The 22,312-nt window shown below is 43.2% G+C and overlaps 1 protein-coding gene across 3 annotated transcripts in view; it reads right to left on the reverse strand.

Moving 5' to 3' along the window:
* Window positions 1–22,312, reverse strand: part of LOC138487934 (40-kDa huntingtin-associated protein-like) — a 567,453-nt gene that overhangs the window by 164,748 nt on the left and 380,393 nt on the right. For all 3 annotated transcript variants that reach the window (XM_069614571.1, XM_069614572.1, XM_069614570.1), the window contains one exon: window positions 3,234–3,326. In XM_069614571.1, coding sequence (XP_069470672.1) covers window positions 3,234–3,326 — 93 coding nt within the window. The remainder of the gene's footprint in view (window positions 1–3,233; window positions 3,327–22,312) is intronic.

Genomic DNA, 22,312 nt, shown 5'->3' on the forward strand with positions numbered 1-22,312 from the left:
GGATGCTTCGACACAATCAAAATGATGTTCACCCCCCATCATTCTATATTCCTTATCTAGCTACAGTTTATGTTCCCTGACTCTTTAAGAACACTGATTCAATGCTATCCAAATTAATTTGGAATAATATAACACTTGCATTGCTATAAACGTAGGCTACCGAAATACAAAGGTGGCGTGTCGTTTCCAGACTTGTGAACTCCCAGACAAGGACACTCATCTTGTGTCCTTAGGCACTTCTTCAGACTCATTATTTATGTTAATGATACTGATATGCTCCTTTCTTGAAGTATGTTAGAAACATCTCTAGTAAAAACCTTTCATTTCTCCGATTTTTTTAAATCAACTGATGGGCTCCTTATCAAAAGGTTAAATATTCTCATGGGCTTAAAACGAGCATGGAGTACCTTTCTTGAAATAATTGGAGAGCACAGTCAACAAGCCAATACTCCTATATGATATAATAAAGAACTCAACATTAACAATAAAACAAACACTTGTTTGGCATTCTTGGATTGATAAAGGCATTTTACATATTCAACAATTATTTTACCATGGTACGCCTATTCCTTTGCTTTTTCTGCAAGATAGATATTTGCTGGAGGATATTGACCATAACTGTATACTAATGTAATTACTGTTATTTGTAATAGGAGTCTAGATCTTACATTAAAAACAATCCTAGATCATCTATCCAATACTATAAAAAAAATCCACTTTGATTAAAGACTCAAATATTTATATATCTATGACTCAACTAAGAATACCCCTAGACACATTTAAAGCTGAATTGGCTTGGGAAGCAGATAGGGACTTTAAGTTTAAGTGTGGCTGTCAATAACACTAAATCCATGTATTTTATAATGAACAGAGATCTTTACTCCTCAAAGAATGTCCATCCGTTGTTATCAATCTGCAGCTATATGTTGGTCTTGTGAAACTCAGGGTGCATCTTTTAAAACTATGATTGTTTTAATGCAAGTTTGTCCATTTGTTTTGAGGTTGTATTTCATAGATTTAACAAGTCATTTTTACATTTCAAGCCCCCCTCTCACTACAGAATATATTGATTAATTCCCTAGGCATAAACAATCTTATGCACATCAAAGTATTCATGTTTCTTTTATTTAATACTCGCTCTTTGCAAATTATAACAAAGCATTGGAAAGAATCACATTGTTTGAATATTAATGAATGGTGGAATTTACAATGTTCTACGCATAGAATAGAATCTTGTCGTGCAACAATCTATTATATAAATAAAATTAGCGCCCTTTATGGAATTTCTTAACTGCAACCCTCCGGTTACTGGTGCACAGCGTTTTGATCCCAACTTTAATGTTCCTAAACCACCATGAACTGTTTATAATCTTTAATCAACTATTTCTTGTCCCCACCACCTCTTTTTCCTGTTGCGTCAATTGTCTTGTTCTCTTTGTTATTTATTGAATTATATGGTAATTGGCGGTACCACCCGGCATTGCCACGGTATACACGTGGGGGTCTGCTATAGTCTTGTGTATGTTTTATTGTGTCATAACTTCCTATTTTTGAAAACTTGCAAAATCGTCAATCTCCCAAAATCGCCTATACTGAGAGCACAGTGCCGGACCCTGCTCCAGCCCTGTGCAGGGCGAAAGGGTGGGGTTGGTCAAATTTTACTATCGCCAGTACACCCCAGACTGGTATGCCGACCTTGTGTCCTAACTTCCTATTTTTGGAATGGTCGCAACATCGGCAACCTCCCAAAATCGTCTATACTGATAGGACAGGGCCAGACCACACCCTGTGCAGGGCGAATGGGTGGGTTTGGTCAGATTGCACTATCGCCAGTACACCCAAGACTGGTATGCCGACCTTGGGTCAACATTTCAGCCCACCAACTGTTATGGGGCTGGAGCCAACCCTGAACATACAAACACACTTTCACAAATATATACATAGATTACAACTTAACATATTCATTAATGTTATATCATATTTGAAGTTTAACATCTAGTTACTTGCTTAATTTCCAAACATTGATTAATGCATACATTTATGTTAAATGGTCTTATTTTTGTGTTCTTTTTGCTTTTTAGAAAATGTAAAAAATGTATAAACTTAAAAAACCTCTACGTGTTGTGTTTGATTCACAAGACTATTCAAACAGGTCAACATTCTTGTCAAACAAATTGAAGTGGGTATGGGTAGGGTTTAGAACCTTTGCATATTAGGTAACCAGTCTCTGCAGCTCCCTTCTTTTGAATTAGATCTAAATACAACCTTCTGAAAGCAAATAAAATGCTGGCTCTTCTGTCCTTGACTGAGCCTAATAAATCAGCCGTGAATTTGCCAGGCCACTGTGTGTTTCAGTGAATTTAAGTTGCTGAGTGCCAAGAAACCTTAGCAGTTACTTAATCACATCGAATACCTGTATTAAATAGAACATTGCTTTGTAAGAGGGCTCATTATTACATAAAATGCATTTCAGCAGCCTTTTCAATGGGTGATGCAGCATAAGTCATTAGGTTTAAACCTGTGGGATTTAGGTTGATTGTTCGATTATCTACTTGTTCATTTCATGCCCAATCATGCATTAATACGGCTGTGACTTTGTCCTTTGAAAATAAATGATATATATATATATTTATTATTATGCGCAAATGGGATCAATCAACAAGAGTCTAACATAACTCAAATATGGGGAAATCAAGATCCAGGGTTTCGAGCAACTTTGGTAGTACTACATCTGCTTTGATGCTGTATGTTGTCTAATGTTGCACTCAAAGCCTCACTGAGTCACCTACAACAGTGGCTTGTACTTTTAAGTACAACACATTTATGCTGTTGATGAGATTTGTTATAAAAATTCCCTAGGTCAGAGAAGGAGGAATTAACAGCGGTTTCCGTTCAGAAGATCCTGCTGGTGCAAGCAGCAGAATCTAGGAAACTACTGGGACCCAAGAGATGGACAAAGGAAAAATAGTCGTCTAACTTGAAGCATCACTGAGCACTCAAACCCCTCCCTCGCTCAAGTGAAAGATCCATTTTTTAAGCCGAAGCATTCAGGCCAGACTAAGACGCACATCAAAGCATAAAACGCATAAAACGATGTACAATAACATGCACTGCAGGACCCTGCCAAACACCAAACACAAAAACAATGGATATTTTCACATACATCGTACATTTATTAGATAATAAGATTGTCAAGAACAAAAAGAAGAATAAATAGTGGCGGCTCATCTTACCAATGGGGGTGCCACTTCCAGAAGTATGAAGTCCTTTCTCCTGAGCCAATAGCTGCATTTCAGTGAACACAGCCAGTGCACCATCATAATCCCCTATACAAAGAAATGCGCGCATGTTTATAGAGGAGATGGCTCATTAAGCAGCAAGTCAAGTTGATCAAAAATACAGCACATCAATCAATTTACAGGACATAACCACAAGGTTATACACAAAAGGCACGACAATAGTTATCGAAGTAAGCTCGAACCATGCAACGTTATGAAACCTGGCAAGAGGATAACACCTCATACATGTCCTGCTTGTAAAGGAAGTCCTGGTTCCAAGTGTTCCACTTAGTCCTGGTCAAGTATAGTGGCATTTAATTAACAACTATGGTGGCCAGATTTAAAGCATTACAAGTATATGGGTGGGAGAAACATCAGACAATGCACATACTACACGTCTCTTTAAACTGTCTCTTTCATTAGGGTACTGCATCCAGCAAGCTCTTGATGTTCTCAAAGAGGGTGCCACTGCTTACCAAAAATCCCCTGAGCTCTCTTGGTCTGGTCTTTCTCAGGCTCTAGTGGGTAGCTCTCAGTCTTACCAAGAGGGGCTGCTTCCTCCAACTAGTGCCCTGTTATTCTGGGATTGATCTTGCCAAAGGTCTGAGGTGCAGGCCCCAGAAAGCTTCATCTTAATATGGTCTCTCCAAGATGTGGCCTCTCCCACTGCGTCTCGGCACAGACCAGGAGCTCGGCAGGCTGTGCGAAGGTGGTCAGAACAGAGAATCCGACAGAGTCGGGGAAGGCAGCACGTCCACAAGGATCCCACAAAGCTTCCCAAAGAAGAGGAAGTAAGCTCTGCGGGAAAGGGGATTGACTGAGCGCAGGAAACCCATCAGGCTGCTGCAGAGGTTCACAGGACACAGGAGAAGGCTCTGGGTAGCTTGAGAAGCAACAGAAGACCACAAGAGACCTGAACACCACTGGAGAGCGGCTCCCAGCACCCTGCCGGTATTAGGGTAGCTGAGGCTGGGGAGACGCAGAGAATGTGAGAAACGCTAAATGAAATAAGGACTAACGTTCATAAATGTTTGCCAACGCAAAGCAGCATAGTAAGGGGGATCTGGGACACGCATATGGAAAAGGATATCCCAAAAAGCATTAAAAGGAAATACGAACTTTGTAGTTACAGTTGACATTCACAGACCTGGCATGGGAGTAAACCAAGGCTGTGGCATCAAGAAACATCAGATAAAGAGAACAGTGAGTTTACCAAGCAAAGGGGAGTCCGGGACCCAAGGTGGGGAGATGCACTCCAACCAGTGAAAGAGAAATACCAACCTTACGTGCACAAGTGACACTCAGAGACCTTGGCAGAAGAATAAACCAAGGCTGTGGGTGGAAGTGAAACCAGGCAAAGGGATGGTAAGAACAAGATCGTTGAATTCCCCACTTGGCAGGAGAGCGGACCAAGAAGGGGATATTGAGAAAACAGGGTCAGGAACCCTCAACATAGCCTGGAAGAGAGAGCCAGGCTGTTCTTCCTCAGTGCAGTACCCTGGGAGTCAGGAATGCTCACACAGGGCCTAGAAACCCCAGAACGGCTTGGAAAGGGTGTTCAAGCCATTATTCCTTGTCGCAGGGCATGGGAGACAGGTATGCCAAACATAGATAAGGACATTTCATGAGCATTGAAGAGACAGAAATCACTTTGGATAAAGCTAGGAAGACTCTGGGGAGAGGGAAGCAACCTGTTGAGTCTTGTGGAAGTTTTGTTTGTGTTTCTACACCCTTTTGGAACTTTGTTTTGAACTGCAAAGCTGAGCTGCAGGTCGGCAGCCAAAAGACATTTCCCCAGTCACATTATATTAAGTATAGCTTGTGAGGGATAGGTTAGGATCTGGACACATGACAGTGAACTTTAATTCGGACATTCTGACAGACAATTTTATTAGCTACTTTTGTTGAGGCAGGGAAACCCCTCTTAGAAGTATAGTAAGTTTGGATTTCCTCCAACTTCCCCACAATGTTGTTGTTAATAAAAGTATTTGCCAATCAACATGCCACCCTTGTGCCTGCCTCTTATTCCTAGACCCTTACAGCGGCTATCCAAGAAAAGGTCTGATAAGTTATACACCAGTTTTATTCTCCTCATTGGGCAGAATGGTTCTGCTTTCCTACCCTATTTTCCCTCAGGGATGGCCAGTTTCCTACTTAAGGTTACCAAGTGGACCTACTTACCCTCACCTTGCCAGCGCTTAGCTCTAATCGCTAAGTGGCTGACGCCAACCAAGGGCTTTAACCCATAACTGCCATTTTGAAGTCTGACTCTGTGGCACTATGGTCCATGCTCACATTGGTGCTCTGCTGGACTGCAGGACTGCTGAAGCAAGGTGAGAGCCTGTGACCTCCGTAGGAAAGTCTGCATGGACACGCCCGATTTTCTTTATGGGTGGGAACATCAGAGCTCCTGATTGCTTGCAGTTCACTGTCCTGTCGGCCAGTGGACAGTGGGCATATAGGTAATATTCCTAGGGTTATAACGACCAAAGAAGCGACTCCTCTCCCCCGTAGGATGCATATTTTAGGCTGTAATCCAACTGTCTCTTGGTCACCATCACAGACCCAGGTGGACGTGATTGGAGGGTTTTCGGGGAAGATGTTTCAAGTATGTGCCACACTACAGAATGTGATTTGGCCCAAATGAAGGATGGCTATGCCTTTTTTCCTGGTTATTTATGTATAGTAATGGGTGCTTGAATCTAGAAGAAACAGAATGTTTTCAGTTTTTGAGCACTCCTTAATGAATTTTAAATCTGATTTGCGTAAACAGATTGTTCTAAGTGTTGTGAGGAAGGGTTCAACAGAACACACATGAGCAGCCAACATGATTTAACTTTTTTCATTACAGACAACAGGATGGGCGAGGGTAACAACTATAGGGTTTAGGGGAGGTGCTCCATAATAGATACTAATAATGAGCAGTTTTAGGATGGAATAATTCAGTGTCTCCATGGAATCTTGATCTTCCCTTGGTTCCCATACCTAGTAACCAGTCTCAGTGATATAGTGCCCAACTTTGCTTATGGCTTCATCACAGTTCCAGTTCGTTCTTTGCCTGTACTAGCAAGTACTTATTTACATTCATTGAACATGTCTTGGTCTCTGATATGTCTTGGTCTCTGATATTTGCACCCTCTAGCGGTAGGCCACCTTTCTGGGCCAAAGACGTGAATGATACCCTGGACACATTACTACCAGACCTCTCCTACCACTAAGCATGTCTTCCCCCCATTAGTCAGGATTTTTGTCAGGCTGTGTTTTCATAACCCACCAGCCAATGGTTGTTCTCCTAGGCAAAAATATTTGTTCGCTTTCTGCTTATGGCCTCTTCAAAGTATTTGAAAGTTAGCCTGCCACCGGTTCTCTGTTTTCCCCTTTCTGGTTATCCAGTCTCTGTGGTGATTCCAAGAGATAGCCTGCCATGAGGTTTTTGGATTTGTTATTCTTCTGCTCTCTCTCTAGCTCTGGTTTTCTCTCAGGCACTAATTTTCTGCTCTTTCTGATGCCAGGTTACAGCCCGGTCTGTGACACATTCTGCTCTGTGCCCTTTTATAGGGAGACTCCTTATTATGATTATCCATTCCAACAATTCAAGGGCTGTGTCCCATGCTCTTTCTAATCCTGGTTCCTGGTGGTTATTCCCCTTATCCAATTGGGTCCCCTTAGGTATTTGACTTGATACTGTAAAAATGTCTCCCAGTTTCTTATTTCCCTTCTCCATTGTTCAGATTTCTTGATGAGTCTTTCGCAGCAGTGTACAAAGTCTTAAAAGGTTGTGGCATCATTATGTAGTCAGGCGGAAGTGGATGTGCCTGTATGTGACTGTGACTCTGGCATGGGAGCCAGAGATCTTCTGCAGTATATTGGAATGCTCTGGATGAAATTGAACTTTCCTAGTGAAGTTCCCACTGGATAGTGAGTGGAAGAATGTGTATGTTGCTCAGTTCTTTGTGTGCCGGACAGATATTCCACAGTGGCTTTATAATAGGTGCGCTCTCGGTTTCACACAAGGTGTGGAGAACCGCTGGGATGGAGTCATGCCTAGGCTTCCCTTAACTTGGTTTCTAAAGGCATTATGGTGGCACCGAATGCAGTTGATGGGTGTGGAGCATTTGCCCACATCATGAGAAATAGTGGAGTAAATGTGGTACTGTGCCTTGAGGCAAGAGAGTAGTCAATGGGCATGGCACTGGTACTTATGCATGAAATAGGGGCACGTGAACTAAAGTGAGTCCTTCGGTCAAGGAAGTCTAATAGGAATAAAGGGCTATAGGGCTTCGTCCAGCTCACCTCTGGTCTCCAAGATAATGATGCACATTCCCTAGAACCCAGCTTGATGAAACAGGATTACCCTTGAGCACAAGGATAGAGTTTGGGCAATCCTCTGTATAACACCTACCGGTAGCACTTCACATTCGGAAGGGCATCAATGTTTCTGCTAGTCCCTTGAGTTGTAATATGAGGGTCAGTGAATATGATATTGTCATAAAGCAGAGCAGACATCACTGTCTCACTGGAATGGCCAATTTCATTGGGCAATGGCCCCATCCCATCCAACTCGGTAAAAAACATGGGAGGAATTTTCAGAGTCAATGCAGTGGTTATTTTGTCAATTTTCCACTTTGAATGTTACAAAATGATTGGCCTCTCTTATGGTATAACATTTACCAGATCCTTAAAGTGGCATGTTGGGACTACTTCTATCTAGTGTATTCTAGTCCACCACAAAAGACAGGCACACTTTAATGCATGCAAATTCAAGCAGCTAGGCTGGCCATTAACCTTAAAAACAGGATAGCATCAGATCGGCAATAAAAGTCCTCCAATGGCTAATTCTGGCAACCAGAATAAAGTTCACAACGTTTGGAGTACAATACACAAATCCTTCTGGAATAAAGGCCCACATTATTTATAAAAGTCGGCCTCATACTAAACAGCAGCCAGAAAACTCTGACCATCCAAGTCACAGACCCTCAAGCTGAAATAATCAAAAAGAAAAAGCAGAGCTGCAAAATCATTGAAGTATAGGGACTGGCACTTTTAAGCAGTTTAAATCTGACCTGAAGAGATCAGCCTAACTATCTTTACTTGAGAAAGATGCTGAAGAACAAACTTTTAATGAATCACAGGATTAGGGAGTGTCCTTCTATGCAATTAATGTGCCAGGCTATAATTGAAGTTTAACTGAATCTACTGTCTGACTCTTTTCATTTGCCTCTCACCACTCCTTCTCCTACTTGTCTTCCATTAACTCTGCAGTATTCCTTCTCCCTGTCCCCTTGCTGTATCCTAATGCCCAAGATCGTACACTTCTTTTGCATCTATAAACTGTGCCTCTGATCTTAGTGTTAATCCACTGTTCTCATCATGATTTTCTTCCCATGAACCATGTGTATGTCACACCTTTCCGGTACATAAGTGCTTAAAGTAGCCAACAGGTGACAATTGTGGTGCTATATGAAATTACCTACACAAAATAAACCATGTTCAAAGGTAACTTTCTGACAAATAGCAAACATGATAAAAAATATAACAACAAACTGGGGTGTCTTCACTGTCTGCACTTCCAACCAATGTCAAGGGGTTAACCACTTAAAAAAAGCAAGGCATTTTGAGAAGTAGGAAAGAACTATATCGTAGCCACTTGTGGTTGCATATGTTATTATTGGACAAAGTATGTCATAAGGTGTATACGTGTAAGCATAAGCTTCACAAAGAGTAGTTCCACAAAAGATTGAAAACAAAGTACATAAGTTTCATGAATTATAGTTATACAAATAACTATGCAACGTATGGATTGCAACGTTTGTTGACTGCGTTTAGAGACTATACCCTGGTGAATCGCCTCCAGATTAATTTAAAATAAATAATTCTGCGTCTCCACTCTAGATCTGGCTGGACAAGTCCTGCATGGTTGTTGGATCAAAAAAGACTCACAGTAAGACCGTATCTGCGCTATTTGGGGTTTCTGATATTTGGTGACAAAAAAATGGCAAACTACAGGCAATACCTAGAGGGGAAGGTTATTTCCCAAATAGCGCAGCAAAAAATAAATGATATTGCATTTGGGAAATTCTCATTCCTCTCTACTGTGCGTTACTATAAATGTAAGTTAATACCTCCGTATTGCTACAGTCTCGAACATTTTCCCATGCGGGTGATCGAGGAATTGGGCAAATAAGAAGCATGTCTACTGAGGTCAGTACTTAAGTGTTTACCGGAGTGTGTACCCTTGGCTGCAATACGTTACAAGTTGGGATTATACTCCATGGGTAACCTGGTTATGTGGCGAAGAGTCTGCCTTTTCAGGAAATTGATTACCAGTCCGAAACATACTATGTATGATCTGATGAGGAATGGTATGCGCAATGGAAATTGCACCTCTGGCTGCCTAAAGGATTTAAAAGCTGAGTGTTTGACCTTTCTGAACAAATTGGGGTAAGAGGGAAGCTCCTTATTTTTCATCTGGATAAAGTTAAAAAACTTTCTGAACAAATGGATTCGATAATCACCTGCGAAAAAAAAGTACTTGAAACAAGATTATATAAACAGCTGGTTTCTAATTTTAAGAAAGGTGGTATCCTGGAGCAATATTTGAACATATTCCCTGATAAACCAGTGCGCAATGATTTTATGCATTTTAGATTTAATGTGTTGATGACTAGTAAGATTTTGGACTTGAGGGAAAAGGGGAAAGAGTGTTTGACATCGTGGTGGTTTTGCAGCACTGTGGGTCTGACAGTAACACTGCAACACCTATTAATTGACTGCATTTCCCTCAGACAGGAACGAATAGAGTATTTTCAAAAATGTGTAATTCATTTAGCATATGTTGATCTTGATCGGTTGTGCTGGGAAATGTTGTATGGAAAGAAAGTACCGCTTCAGATTGCTGTGGTTAGGTTTCTGAATCTTAATTGTAAACTAACTCCCAATGAAAACAAAGATTAAGGTACTGATCTGATATTCAGACCAACCAGATAGTGGGAGCTAGTACATGCTGACATGTGAATTTATTTGATGTTTTATATTGACTCTGTCATGATGTATTGGCAGAATGTTTTAAGTGAGATCCTATTCTTTTTTTCTTTTCTTCTTTATTTAGGTTTATTTTGTATTTGTTTCTAAGATTATTTTAAATTTCAGTATTTGATTGGTGATTTAAAACTTTTTTTTTGTATTGCGGTTTCTTTTTTCTCTCTATTTTCTTTGTAAAGGTTATGTTTAACGAATACAAATAAATAAATAAATAAATAAAGAGATATGTCAAAACCTATGCTTGCAAAAGAGGTTTATTTGGGACAACACAAATAAAAGGTATGATCAAAATCAAGATGCCCTCTCCTTGGATCCTAAATGAAACAACCAAAAGAAGTGTGCTGGGGTTTTCAGCAGTCTAAACAAATCAGGGCTCCTTTCTTGCAATCCTTGTGAGGAATCAGTCGCTCAGTCTGGGGTATATCAAGTGGCCCAGTGGAGCCAGACGCTGAAGGAAGAGAGTCCTACAGATCTACTTCAGCAAAAAGATAGATGAATGGAAATCTGCGTGTCAGCATAGAGATGAATGAGATTGATAGAGAGTGAAATCTGGATACACGGAGATGCAGAGCCACAGATGGATATAGGTAGATGGAGAGATTCATATACATATGTAAATATTACTAGCAATGACACAGAGCCACTGCTGGAGGTTGTGGAACTGTTCATTTATACATATCAAAACACAGGTCGACAAGGACAGACAGAGAAATGCAAACAGTGAGATGTAGGATGCATATATAGAGATGGAGAAAAAGAGGTGGTGGATACATAGAGACGGATACATATAGATGTCTTGAATTGTCATGTGGAGGGGGTGAGGAGCATGCAAGGTTATTAAGGGAGCGGGCGGAGGGGACAGCTAAATCCTCAAACGGCCTCAAATGCAAAAACGGGCACGTACCTCCTGAGGCTCAGGGTGTACAAGCATCCCGTTGTGTAAGATTACACGAGCCCAACCGGTTCAGTCCAGGATAGAAATACAAACTAACCAATACCACTAACAATTTCCTTCTCTGCATACACCTCTCAAACTCCAAACCAAACACAACCACAAACCTCTAGCGCAGCAAACCGCACAAACTTCACTACACTGCAACAACAAAACAAAAAAACACAGACTCGCACATCAGCACACGACGACTACCGGCTGCATACACCCCAGGCCCAGCCGACGGAACCACCGGGCTGAGGCTGCCAACAGCACATCACTGCAATCTTGCACTTTTCCAGCCTCCACCCACTAACCCACCCTCCCTCCCTCTTTCAGAGCCACCAGAGCGCCAGGGGACCACTCCGGTGGTGATAGTGCGCGGTACAAATGAACATTAACATTGTCTTGAATCATTTTTGCTATGCTGCCATGCATTTTGTTTCTCTAATTACCCATATTAGCTTTTGTGGTATGGAGTGACGGCACAGTGATATCGTACATGCTTTATAGATTTTTGCCAATTAGGGCACTTGCCCGTTATTTGCTGATAAGTTATTTAGTAGTGCAGGACATTTACTTCATGTTCATGATAGGTTGTTTAGGATTTCCTAACTCGATTTTCAACATTTGTTGATTAACAGACTTTTTAAATTTGCTTTTTTTTAAATTGTGATCATGCATTTGCATTGAGCTTTTGGGTACTTACCTTAGCTGCAAGACACTAGTCCAAGATGGCCTTTTTTATCACCATCATGAGTCTTTTTTCACTAGCATTTTTCACAATCTTGCAGTGAACAGGAATACAATTTGTCTGTAGCTTTATTTACATAAGCAATGCAAGATTTACACTGTTTACAAGCCTGAAGAAGACTGAGTCACAGGTGGAATGTGTGGTGATTTTTAAGGGTAGTACTTTGCATTAGTCATGGTACTTAATTACAGTTCTCCCATTGTGGACTGTTGTTTTTAAATGTTTAAATAAACTTACAGCCGAGCGCTGTGTTTTTGCTATTTTACCCCATGTGTACACAGGGTCATCTTTTGGTGCATTTGTGGTACTGAACACAAATACGAATATAATCAGCAAGGCATCTTTTTGTCTATATATAAGATTCATTACTTACTGTATTCGTATTTCTGATGCTTAGATTCACATGCTGTGCATAGATCGACATCTAGTGGAAGCTGCAGAGTATTACAGTTGTTGTTTTCGGAATTCGAAAAGGGACATCGACAGGGCGTGTCAGTAATACTATCCCTAGTGTGACGTCCACTGTACCCATAGTCCTTCACGCGTTGAGGTCCCTGAGATTGTTTTCTGACATGAGGTAGCATGAAGTGCAGCGTGAGTACAGGTGTATCCAAGCATACATGTATCAGACAAGCTCATAAGGCATCCATTCTCATTCTCTCCAACGGTGGGTCGCATGTGAATCTTAGCAGATACAAACATCAGAAATACGATTACGGTGAGTAAAGTATCCCTTATAAGGCTTGTGGAATCTGCTTAGATCACATGCTGTGCATAGGCTAGCGAGCAGTGTTAGGAGAAGGTGGTGGGTTGTGTGAAGGTTTATTAGCAAACAGATGTTTTAGAACCACTTGTCCCACCTGTGTATATGTCTTGGAATGTGTGTCAATGTAGTAGTGCTGAGTGAAGGTGTGTACTTAGCTCCATGTAGCTGCTTTGCAAATGCTGTTCACGGGAACATTTGCAATGAAAGCCAAAGTGGCTCCTGTGCTTCTTGTGGAGTGAGCTCTTGGCGTGAAAGGCAGTGTCTGGTTTGATACAGAATAGCACAGTTGTATACATCTGACTATCCATCTGGAGATGGCATTCCTGGAAATGCGGTCTCCTTCTCTACCTGGTGCTACTGAGGCAAACAGTTGATCTGTTTTCCTTAGCAGTCTGGTCTTGTTTACATAGTAAAGGACGGCCCTCCTCACATCTAGTGTGTGGAGTTTTACCTCAGCTGAGCTGGTGGGGTTCTGTAAATTTACATTAAATTTAGAGATGAACTTGGGGGGAAAACCTAGGATGAGTGCATAAAAACAGTTTGTCCTTGTGTATGATAAAGAAAGGATCCTGCACTGACAAAGCTTGTAATTCACCAACTCTTCTTATGGAAGTAATAGCCACTAAGAAGGCCATCTTGTAGGTCAGGGGCTTAAGACTCGATTTATGCACCGGCTCGAAGGGTTCCCCCATGAGCTTAGCGAGTACGACATTGAGATCCCATCCTGGCAGTGGGTTAGAAATGGCAGGGTGGTGTCATTTTACTCCCTCCATGAATGCTTTAATGTCCGGTACTTTCCACCACAATACTTTATTGTGGGAGGTGGTATAAGCCGATAACGCAGCCAGGTGGACCTTTATAGAGTTGAAGACTAACCCCGAATCTAGCAAGTGGAATATATAAGTTAGAATGTGAGATGGAGTACATTCTATGGGGTTTATTTGTTTAGACTGGCACCAAACTACAAATTGCCTCCAATTGTCGAAATAACAGTGCCTAGTGTTGGGTTTTCTTGCTTCCTTTAGGATGTCCATACACCTCTGTGGCAGGTTAAGATGTCCGAACTCTATAACTTCAGGAGCCACGCTGCCAAGTTCATAGACTGAGATTGAGGGTGCACTGTTGTTCCCCCGTACTGAGTGAGTAGGTATGTCTGGCACGGGAGTTTGATGGGATCGCACATCGCCAGTTTGAGCAGACGTGGATACCATTGCTGTCTCGCCTACATGGGAGCAACTACGATGAGCGTCACTTGTTCCCTGTGAATCTTGTTCACCACCTTGTTCATGAAAGGAGTGGGAGGAAAAGCGTGAGCAAACCTCCCTGACCAGTTCATCCAAAGGGCGTTCCCCTGGGATCCTGGTTGTGGGAACCGGGATGCAAAGTCTGGGCATTGCTTGTTTTCGCTTGTAGCGAACAAAGTCTAGATTGGGGTAACCCTATTGAGAGAAGAGGTGATCTATGACTTCTGTGTTTAGTTGCCATTTGTGTTCCTCTGGTAGGGGATCTCTGCTTAGAGAGTCTGCTAATGTATTAAGCTCCCCTGGAACGTGTTGTGAGCATAGGAATATCTTCCATTTGAGTGCCCATTTCCAAATCTGTTGTGCTAGTTTGGACAGATTTGGAGAGTGTGTGCCCCTGTTTGTTAATGTAGAACATCGCTGTTGTGCTGTCGGTGAGGATTTGTACCGAAAGATTTGTTAGCCATATCTCGAATGTCTGAAGGGCTTGACTGCCAGCAGTTCTAACGGGTTAATGTGGTTCTGTGCCGTGGCATGAGTCCACAGACCCTGAGCTGTGTGATGAAGGTGATGAGCCCCCCACCCGGCAAGCGAGGTGTATGTCGTCACTATAGCTGGCACTTCTGGGTCGTGGAAGGGTTTGCCCCTTAAATGATTCTCCCGTGTCCACCAGCGAAGGTTTTGTACTAGTGTTGGCGAAACTACCACTAGATCGTCGACTGAACGCTTGCCTTAGACCACTGTCGTCAACCACTCCTGCATGGGGCGCATGCGCAGGTGTGCGTGTGGCACCAGGTAAATGCAAGATGCCATCATGCCTAGCAATCGCATAGCTTTGCATACGCTTATATGGCAACCGGCCTGATAATGTGGTATTTGCAGTAACGTATTGTGGACTCTTTCCTCTGAGGGGAAGACTAAGGCCTCCCTTGTGTCTATTACAGCTCCTAGGAACTGTTTGGTTGTGCTTGGCACTAGGCTTGATTTTTTCTAATTTTTTGAGAAGCCCAATTGAAAGAGAAGAATTATCATTCTTTGAATGTTCGTCCTGCCAATTTGGGGGGTTTCCCCTGTAATCTGCCAGTCGTCCAGGTAAGGGTACACTGGGATTGACTCGCTGCGCAGGTGCAATGCCACCACCGCCAGTACCTTTGTGAATACCCAAAGGGTAGCACCTTGAATTGGTAGTGCTGGTTTGCTATCTTGAATCTCAAGAACTTTCTGTGCGCTAGGAACATTGAAATATGAAAATAATCATCTTTCATATCCAGAGTTGCCATGTAGTCCCTCCCGCTTTAGCAGAGGGATTACTTCCTGTAGCGTAGTCATGCAGAATTTTTGTGGCTTGACATATTTGTTTGCAGGGCGTAGGTCTAATACTGGGCGCATTGTTAGATCTTTCTTTGGCACAAGCAAGTAGGTTGAATAAATACCCTTGTTTACCTGATTCACTGGGACGACTTCTATGGTTTCCTTTAGGAGCAGCGTTGCGATTTCCTCGAGAAGGATGCATTGTTCTTCCTCCAAGTTTTTCTTCTGCCGTGGGGGATGGTTCCGGGGTCGCTGGATTAGTTCCACACAGTACCCACCCACCACAGTGGATATCACCCATTTGTCTAAGGTGATCCCCCCTCCCATGCTTGGGTGAAGTTTGAAACGCGCCCTCCTACTGGAGAGGCATGGGAGGGCACCTGAAGCAGAATGTCACTGTTTTGGAGGTGTTGCTCCAACTCTAGAGGTGGAGGACCTCCCCCGGCTGCGAGATAGGCGCTGTCCTCTTGGGTAACCCTGTGAGGATTGGCCCTGAACGTTACCCCAGGATGACCATTGGTTTTGACCAAACCCTGAACCCCTTTGGGAATTTCGACCTCTGAAGCAACGAAAAGTGCTATTGCCTATTTGGCCTGAGGGTTTTTCTGTAAGCTATACCAAGGACTTCAGAGTATCGTATTCGTCCTTTGAAGACTTTAGAGCGTCCTCTACTGCCTTTCCAAAGAGGACGTTGGGCTCAATAGGCATATTTAGAAGTGTTGCTTGTGTCTCCTGCGTAAAGCCAGATTGGCGAAGCCAAGCATGGCGCTTAATAATAGTGCCTTCCGCAATTATTCTTCCAGCATTGTCAGCAGCGTCTAAATTGTTCTTCAGGATGCAGCTCGAGACAGCTCTGCCCTCTGCTGCTACCTGGGCCAATTGAGTCTTTAATCGTTCCGGGGCTGACGATAGTGCAGAGACCTCGTCCCATTTAGGACAATTATAGCTAGCTAAGAGAGTCATATTGTTAGTTATTCTAGTCTGAAAAGCCGTAGAAGAGGCTACATTCCTGCCCATGGTGTATAGGCGTTTGCTTTCCTTGTCAAGTGGCGCCTCAGAGGAAGCTAGTGGAGTACCTGCTCTTTTTCTTGTGGTTGTGACCACGAGTGAGTCAGGTTTAAGCTGTCCCCTGATAGAGGGGGTCCGTGGGTGCTGGACGGAAGAGCTTCTCTATGCGTGGGTTAACCATACACATCTGATTTGGTGTTTCCAGAGAAGGTTTGATCCTTCTCTGGACAGATTGTAGGATTGGAATAAATTGTGTAACTGATTTCTTATCCCCCCCAGGATATCCTCAACAAAATCCTTGTCCTGCTGGTCTCTTGTGTTCTGATCTGAAAGTGTTCAGGCGCCTTAATAAGCATGTCATTCAAAAGGGGCTGGTTGTCAATAGGCGAATCAGCCACCGGAGGGTCTTGGTTGACGGGAGAGGCGATAGTGTACATCTCTTTCTCTTCCTCGTCATCACCATAGTTTTCTTCTGTGCCCTGTTGAGCTGTACAAGTACCTACAGCATCAGCATCCTCATCATAATAGTCTGTGTCACAAAGATCTACGTAGGGAGGATCAACCTGCGGTGAAATATCCAGAGTGTCCGGATGAGACTTTTTAGATGGGGTTAGACTAGTAGAGGCATTTGCGATGGCTTGAGAGCCAGAGGCAGCTGTAGTAGGAGGAGTGTTCTGGATGCTTTGGAAAGCTTCTGGGATTTTGTCAAAAAAATTGCCAATAAAGGTCATCCTCCTCATGACCCTATCTATGTCTTCACATGTCCATTGGGCTGAGCTCAGGATGGACCTAGGGCCTACTGTGGAGCCTGAGGGGTTACAGTGTCTATTAAGGAGTCCTTTTCTGGTAAAGAAGCTTTCCCCTGAGGTTTAGAACCCTTGTGAGAGTGGGAAGCCTTGTGAGGCTGTGTAACCTTGTGAGGCTGGGCTTTTGGTGGGGAGAGCGACCTATCCTTATGAAGTGTCTTGGAAGAGCGCTACTTAGACTCTTTCTTCTTTCTATGCCCTTTCGGGACGTGTTTTACACTAAGTGGGCTAGTCCCGCCTGCATTAAGGCCTTACCCAATTTCGACAAAGAACATTGAACCTCGGTCGTGGAGTGGCCAGATGCCTCGTCAACCGATGTGCGATGGTCGGGTGCGGATTTATGCGCAATGTCTGTGCTGTCTTTCGACAGTCGGGGCCTTTCATGTGGTGGTCGGGATCGCAAATGCCGAGAGGACAGTGAACTTGTGGACCTCTCCCTAGACGTTGTGCGTGGGCCTTTCGACAACCGCGTCGAGTCTCGGTCCTGGGTTGTGTGTTTAGTGGAGGTAGGGGTTGTGAGAGCACCCATGCCGCCGGGGGTCGTCCCCATAACAGGACCGCTGGCCTGTCTGTTAGGGTCGGAGCTTGCACTTGGGAAACTAGCGTCTCGCCTTCACCATCCGAAATGGCGGCATCCCTACCATCGCTGAAGGTCCCTTCCACACTATGGTGGCTTCAGTCTGCATGGCGTGGTGGGCCGAGCGTTTCATTTTACGGTCCTTCAACGTCTTTGGTTTGAAGAGCCTAAAGGCTAGACACTTCTCCTCGATGTGAGCTTGTGGGAGGCAGATATCAGTTGCTTGTCGACACACAGGAATTGTTTCCTGCAACTTGGGCAGAACTTAAAAGGGGTCTTATCCATGATAACATGTAATGGTAGCTAGGCGAATGTAACGTAGGGAAAGGGGGAAAATACATTCTCAATGACCTCCCCACTCTCTCCCTATTGCGTGGGCCGAAGCCCGCTGCGGCCCTCCAGGGCCAAACGGATTTGTTGAAAGGATCTTCTTGGACGATCGTCTTCCTTCACCGTAGTCAAAGATGATCTCGATAGTCGGTGAATAAAGGATAGGAAGAGAGATATAGCTCTAATTATTATAATCAATGGTGATATGCCGAAAGAGGAGCTCCGCTATTGTGCGTCTGTCTACGATGGCGGAAAAAAACAATCTGAGGGACCTCGATGCGTGAAGGACCATGGGTACAGTGGACATCACACTAGGGACAGTATTACTGGCACGCCCTGTCGACGTACCTTTTCAAATTTCGAAAACAAACTGCAATACTCTGCAGCTTCCACTAGATGTCGGCCTATGCACAGCATGTGATCTAAGCAGATGCCAGAAGCGGTACACCCATTTTCGGCGCCGCCGGTTCGGCGTGGGCCGATTCGGCGTGGCCAGTTCGGCGACGGGATGTTTTGGCGCGCCAGTACATGCATATGCTCTATGGCATATGGGTTCTCGGTGCCTTATGTATGTGCAGCAGCTTCTCACAGAAATGCTCTGCTTTGCGACTAGTATGTTCTTCAGGAGCTGCATATAGTTGTTTTGCTTGCTCACTGTGCTAGCATTGTCGGGGCTCTGGGCTGTGTTAAGCCGAGTCCCCAATTTGGCACATATAATTCATGAGGTGCAACCCAGCGGATTAGACACCCTCCGCTTCTTGGGGTGGAAAAATATGCATTTTGAGTTTTTGACAGGTGGTTCCAATTCGGTTGTAAGGCGCCCTCCACTCGCTTCCCACATAGTGTCTGATGTCACTTTTTGTACCGCATAGTGTCTGATGTCACTTTTATTATTGTTTGTATTCGGGTGCACTCCTAGGAAATGCCACCCAACGACGAACCTACTGGCAAGAAGGTCCTCCGATCTAGCTGCTCTGTAATGCCGCTGCATGCGGCTGCGGGAGCAGGACATTTAGGTGCGGCCAGTTCGGCGCAGGCTGCCGCGCCGAACCCGCTACTGTGTCGAATCGGCCACGCCAAGTCGACCCGCGCTGAACCGGCGGCGCCAAAATGTCCTGCTCTGGCCAGAAGCATCAGAAATATATATATTCAGTGAAACAACTTTGTTAAAGGGTCGTATTATGGTTAAGTTGCACTAATAAAAAACTATGAAATTCAGTGAAAAAGCTTTGTTAAAGGGATGTTATGTTTACAAGTAAAATAAAAAATAAAAAAGAAATTCACCAGTTATGGTAAGCTACCATAACTCGCGGCACCACTGTGCACTGCTAAGACTAACACCCAGGACATCAAAGATGACATCGCAAATGTCATTGATGACATCCCTGATGACATCATATATCGATGCCACTTCTTTTTATTCACCGACATATCTAGGCCAGGTGTTTTTTTCACTGACAGTCAGAATATGAAAATTCAAAAAGGTGCTATATATCTAGACGTTAACCTTCTCGTGTACTTTCCTTAGGGTTTGGTCTCAGCTCATGGTGCACATACATGGGGCAATGAACAGGCCTCAAACACAATTAATTTGTATACATGATGATGAAATGTAATGTTATTGACATTTTCTGGTGAAGCTGTTTCTTTCTTCCTTACTTTAGGTTCCCTGTATGTGCCTCTGACGGTTATGCATTGTGGACCTTTATGTGTATTGTTTGTACTAACACAAGTGTGTATTATGTCTTGAATTGTTAGCTATTTATTCCATGTATAACATTAGTCACAACTCTGATAGGGTAGCATTTATTATTTTACTGGCCAACATTACCAGATATAAAATGCTGTAACCAGATAAAAAATGCTGTACTTCTATGGTGCATGCTGCAGCCATTGCCTATGAGTATGTATGATTAGGTTCCCGTATTAACAACAACACTCCAATATAATGTTTTGTTTACATGAGTACATTTTTTAATACATTAAGTAGGTCATGAGAGGTCTCCCGACCACCCCTGATATCTTGTTACCAACAATGTAAACACAACCCCTTGTAGGGACTTTTCATCCACATTTATTACATATGTGACATCATCAGTGCTGTCATCAATGACATTTGTGATGTCAACGTTGATGTCCTGGGTGTTAGTCTTAGCAGTGCACGGTGGTGGCACGAGTTATGGTTGCTTAGCTTACCATAACTGGCAAATTTCCGGCAGGTTTCAATTTGACTTTTAACCATAATGTCCCTTTAATAAAGTTTTTTTGCTGAACTTCATAGGTTTCTACCCATGCGACCTAATGTCCTAGAAGTTACTTATACCTATTCTGACACCCAATCCCTTTCATAAATAAAATTATTCTTTATACTATAAATATCTCGTATATCATTCTTTCATTTAGAAAAAGTAAAACCCTAATTGGTAATCCGTGAACTATAGGAATGTTCGGAGTCCGGTCTCGCACCGATGATGTCCGCGGACATCGCACCGTGTACGGATGTGTCCGCTGTTGTGTGACGCACCTTTAATAAGTCCTCAGACAACACCCCTGATTGCGGTCCCCCTGTGCAGGCACCTTGAACCTCCCACAACCAAGGTCCACGTACGTCATCATGTGACCGCGCCCATCCGGCGGAATGGCGTGTCCGCGATTAGTGTCTGTGCCTGTTTGTGTGTGTGCGGTCAAGGAGCATGAGAAACACTTCCCCCTGCCATACAGTGAAGTCACGCCCAACATCTTCCCCTGTCCACATGCCCCACCGTATCTGTGGTTGGTGCTCCTTCCCTCAGTTCCCTCCCCCACCTTTCTTCCTTGCCTCTCCTGAAAAAAAGAAAAAAATACAAAATTAAAAAACACCAAAAAAGGCTTCCTTTTGGAGCAACCTTTCATAGTAAAAAAATAGAAGTAAAAGAAATAATCTTATAGACTCCATCTGCTTTACATTTCTCAGTAAAGTAGTTACTCAATAATATTCTCCAACATTTGCATTAGCCTTTTGTACTATGCTAATGGAAATAATGTAGACTTGTATCTAGAAAAAAAGCAAAAAGGAAAGAATCAATTTTCTGTCCCAAATACTTTTCTCTGGCATACAATAAGGACTGTAATACACTGACCTTCGTGACTGTCCGTGGTCTCTGCAGACCCGTTTCCATGCCAGGCATGCTTAAAAGACCTGGATGGCACATGGACACCATCACACAAGGCAGCCCTTCCACCCTTTTTACATTTGTTTGTAACACTCTCTCATTCGCTCCTTTCGAACAATCACACATCCATCCACCAATCACATCCAAAAACTCTACATGTAACCCTGTCATCTCAGTTGAACACATGTAACTCTCAGACTACATGACCCCTGTTAAACAGAGCCACCTGCATCAAAACCTACTTTGAAACTCTCCAAGATTTGTGTTTGTACATTCAACACCACCATGCACCGCCAAACCCGCTCAAACCACCCCACCTGGGTGCTCTGGCTCTTGCATATGCTGTCACTATTCACAAATCGCAAGGTCTATCCCTAGGTCACTCATTGATTAACATTGGCAGCACGGTCTTCAAAGGAGGTATGAGTTAAGTAGCACTTTCACGTCTCCGCACACTTGATGGTCTATTCCTAGTTAACTTTGATGCAAATAAAGTCAAAGCTGACATTCTTTGCATCCTAGAATACAACAGGCTACGTGCACTTTACACCCCTCATCTAGAGATGTACCCTCTACCTCAAAAAGGAAAACCTTTAAAAAGAAAACTAATACAAACAGAACCTATAGCAGATCTCCTAGCAATACCGCTGAAAAAACAATGAACAAGATATAAGGCAAGAATTGGACTACTGTACAGGAATGGTAAAATTCACCATAAACACACAGGAAGATCCACACAAATTCCAAATATACTTACTAGAAACCAAAAACATCCCTATAAATGAAATCTTCCAGATTTCATATACGTGGAAACATACATGCATTCTCTGCAACCATGTTTCACAAGCACATCCCTAATGAACGATTTGTCTACGTATCCATACCAAATTGAAAATCTATTCCATTTCACCAGCTTCTCCAGAATGCAAATCATGGCGTATTAAGCCCTTTTCGCAATTCAGACAATCATTCCAGCATACAAATAAACTCTCATGGCCAATATGTCATACTAATGCTTCTAAGGTACAATGCAGATGGCATCAAAAATAACTAAGTTTACTAACTTCACACACGCCCAAGTATCTCTTGGGAAGAAAACCTTCACAGCAGTAGGCAT

Source organism: Ambystoma mexicanum, chromosome 9 (assembly GCF_040938575.1).
Source record: "Ambystoma mexicanum isolate Mex_15411 chromosome 9, UKY_AmexF1_1, whole genome shotgun sequence".
In the NCBI taxonomy this organism is placed as follows: Eukaryota; Metazoa; Chordata; class Amphibia; order Caudata; family Ambystomatidae; genus Ambystoma; species Ambystoma mexicanum.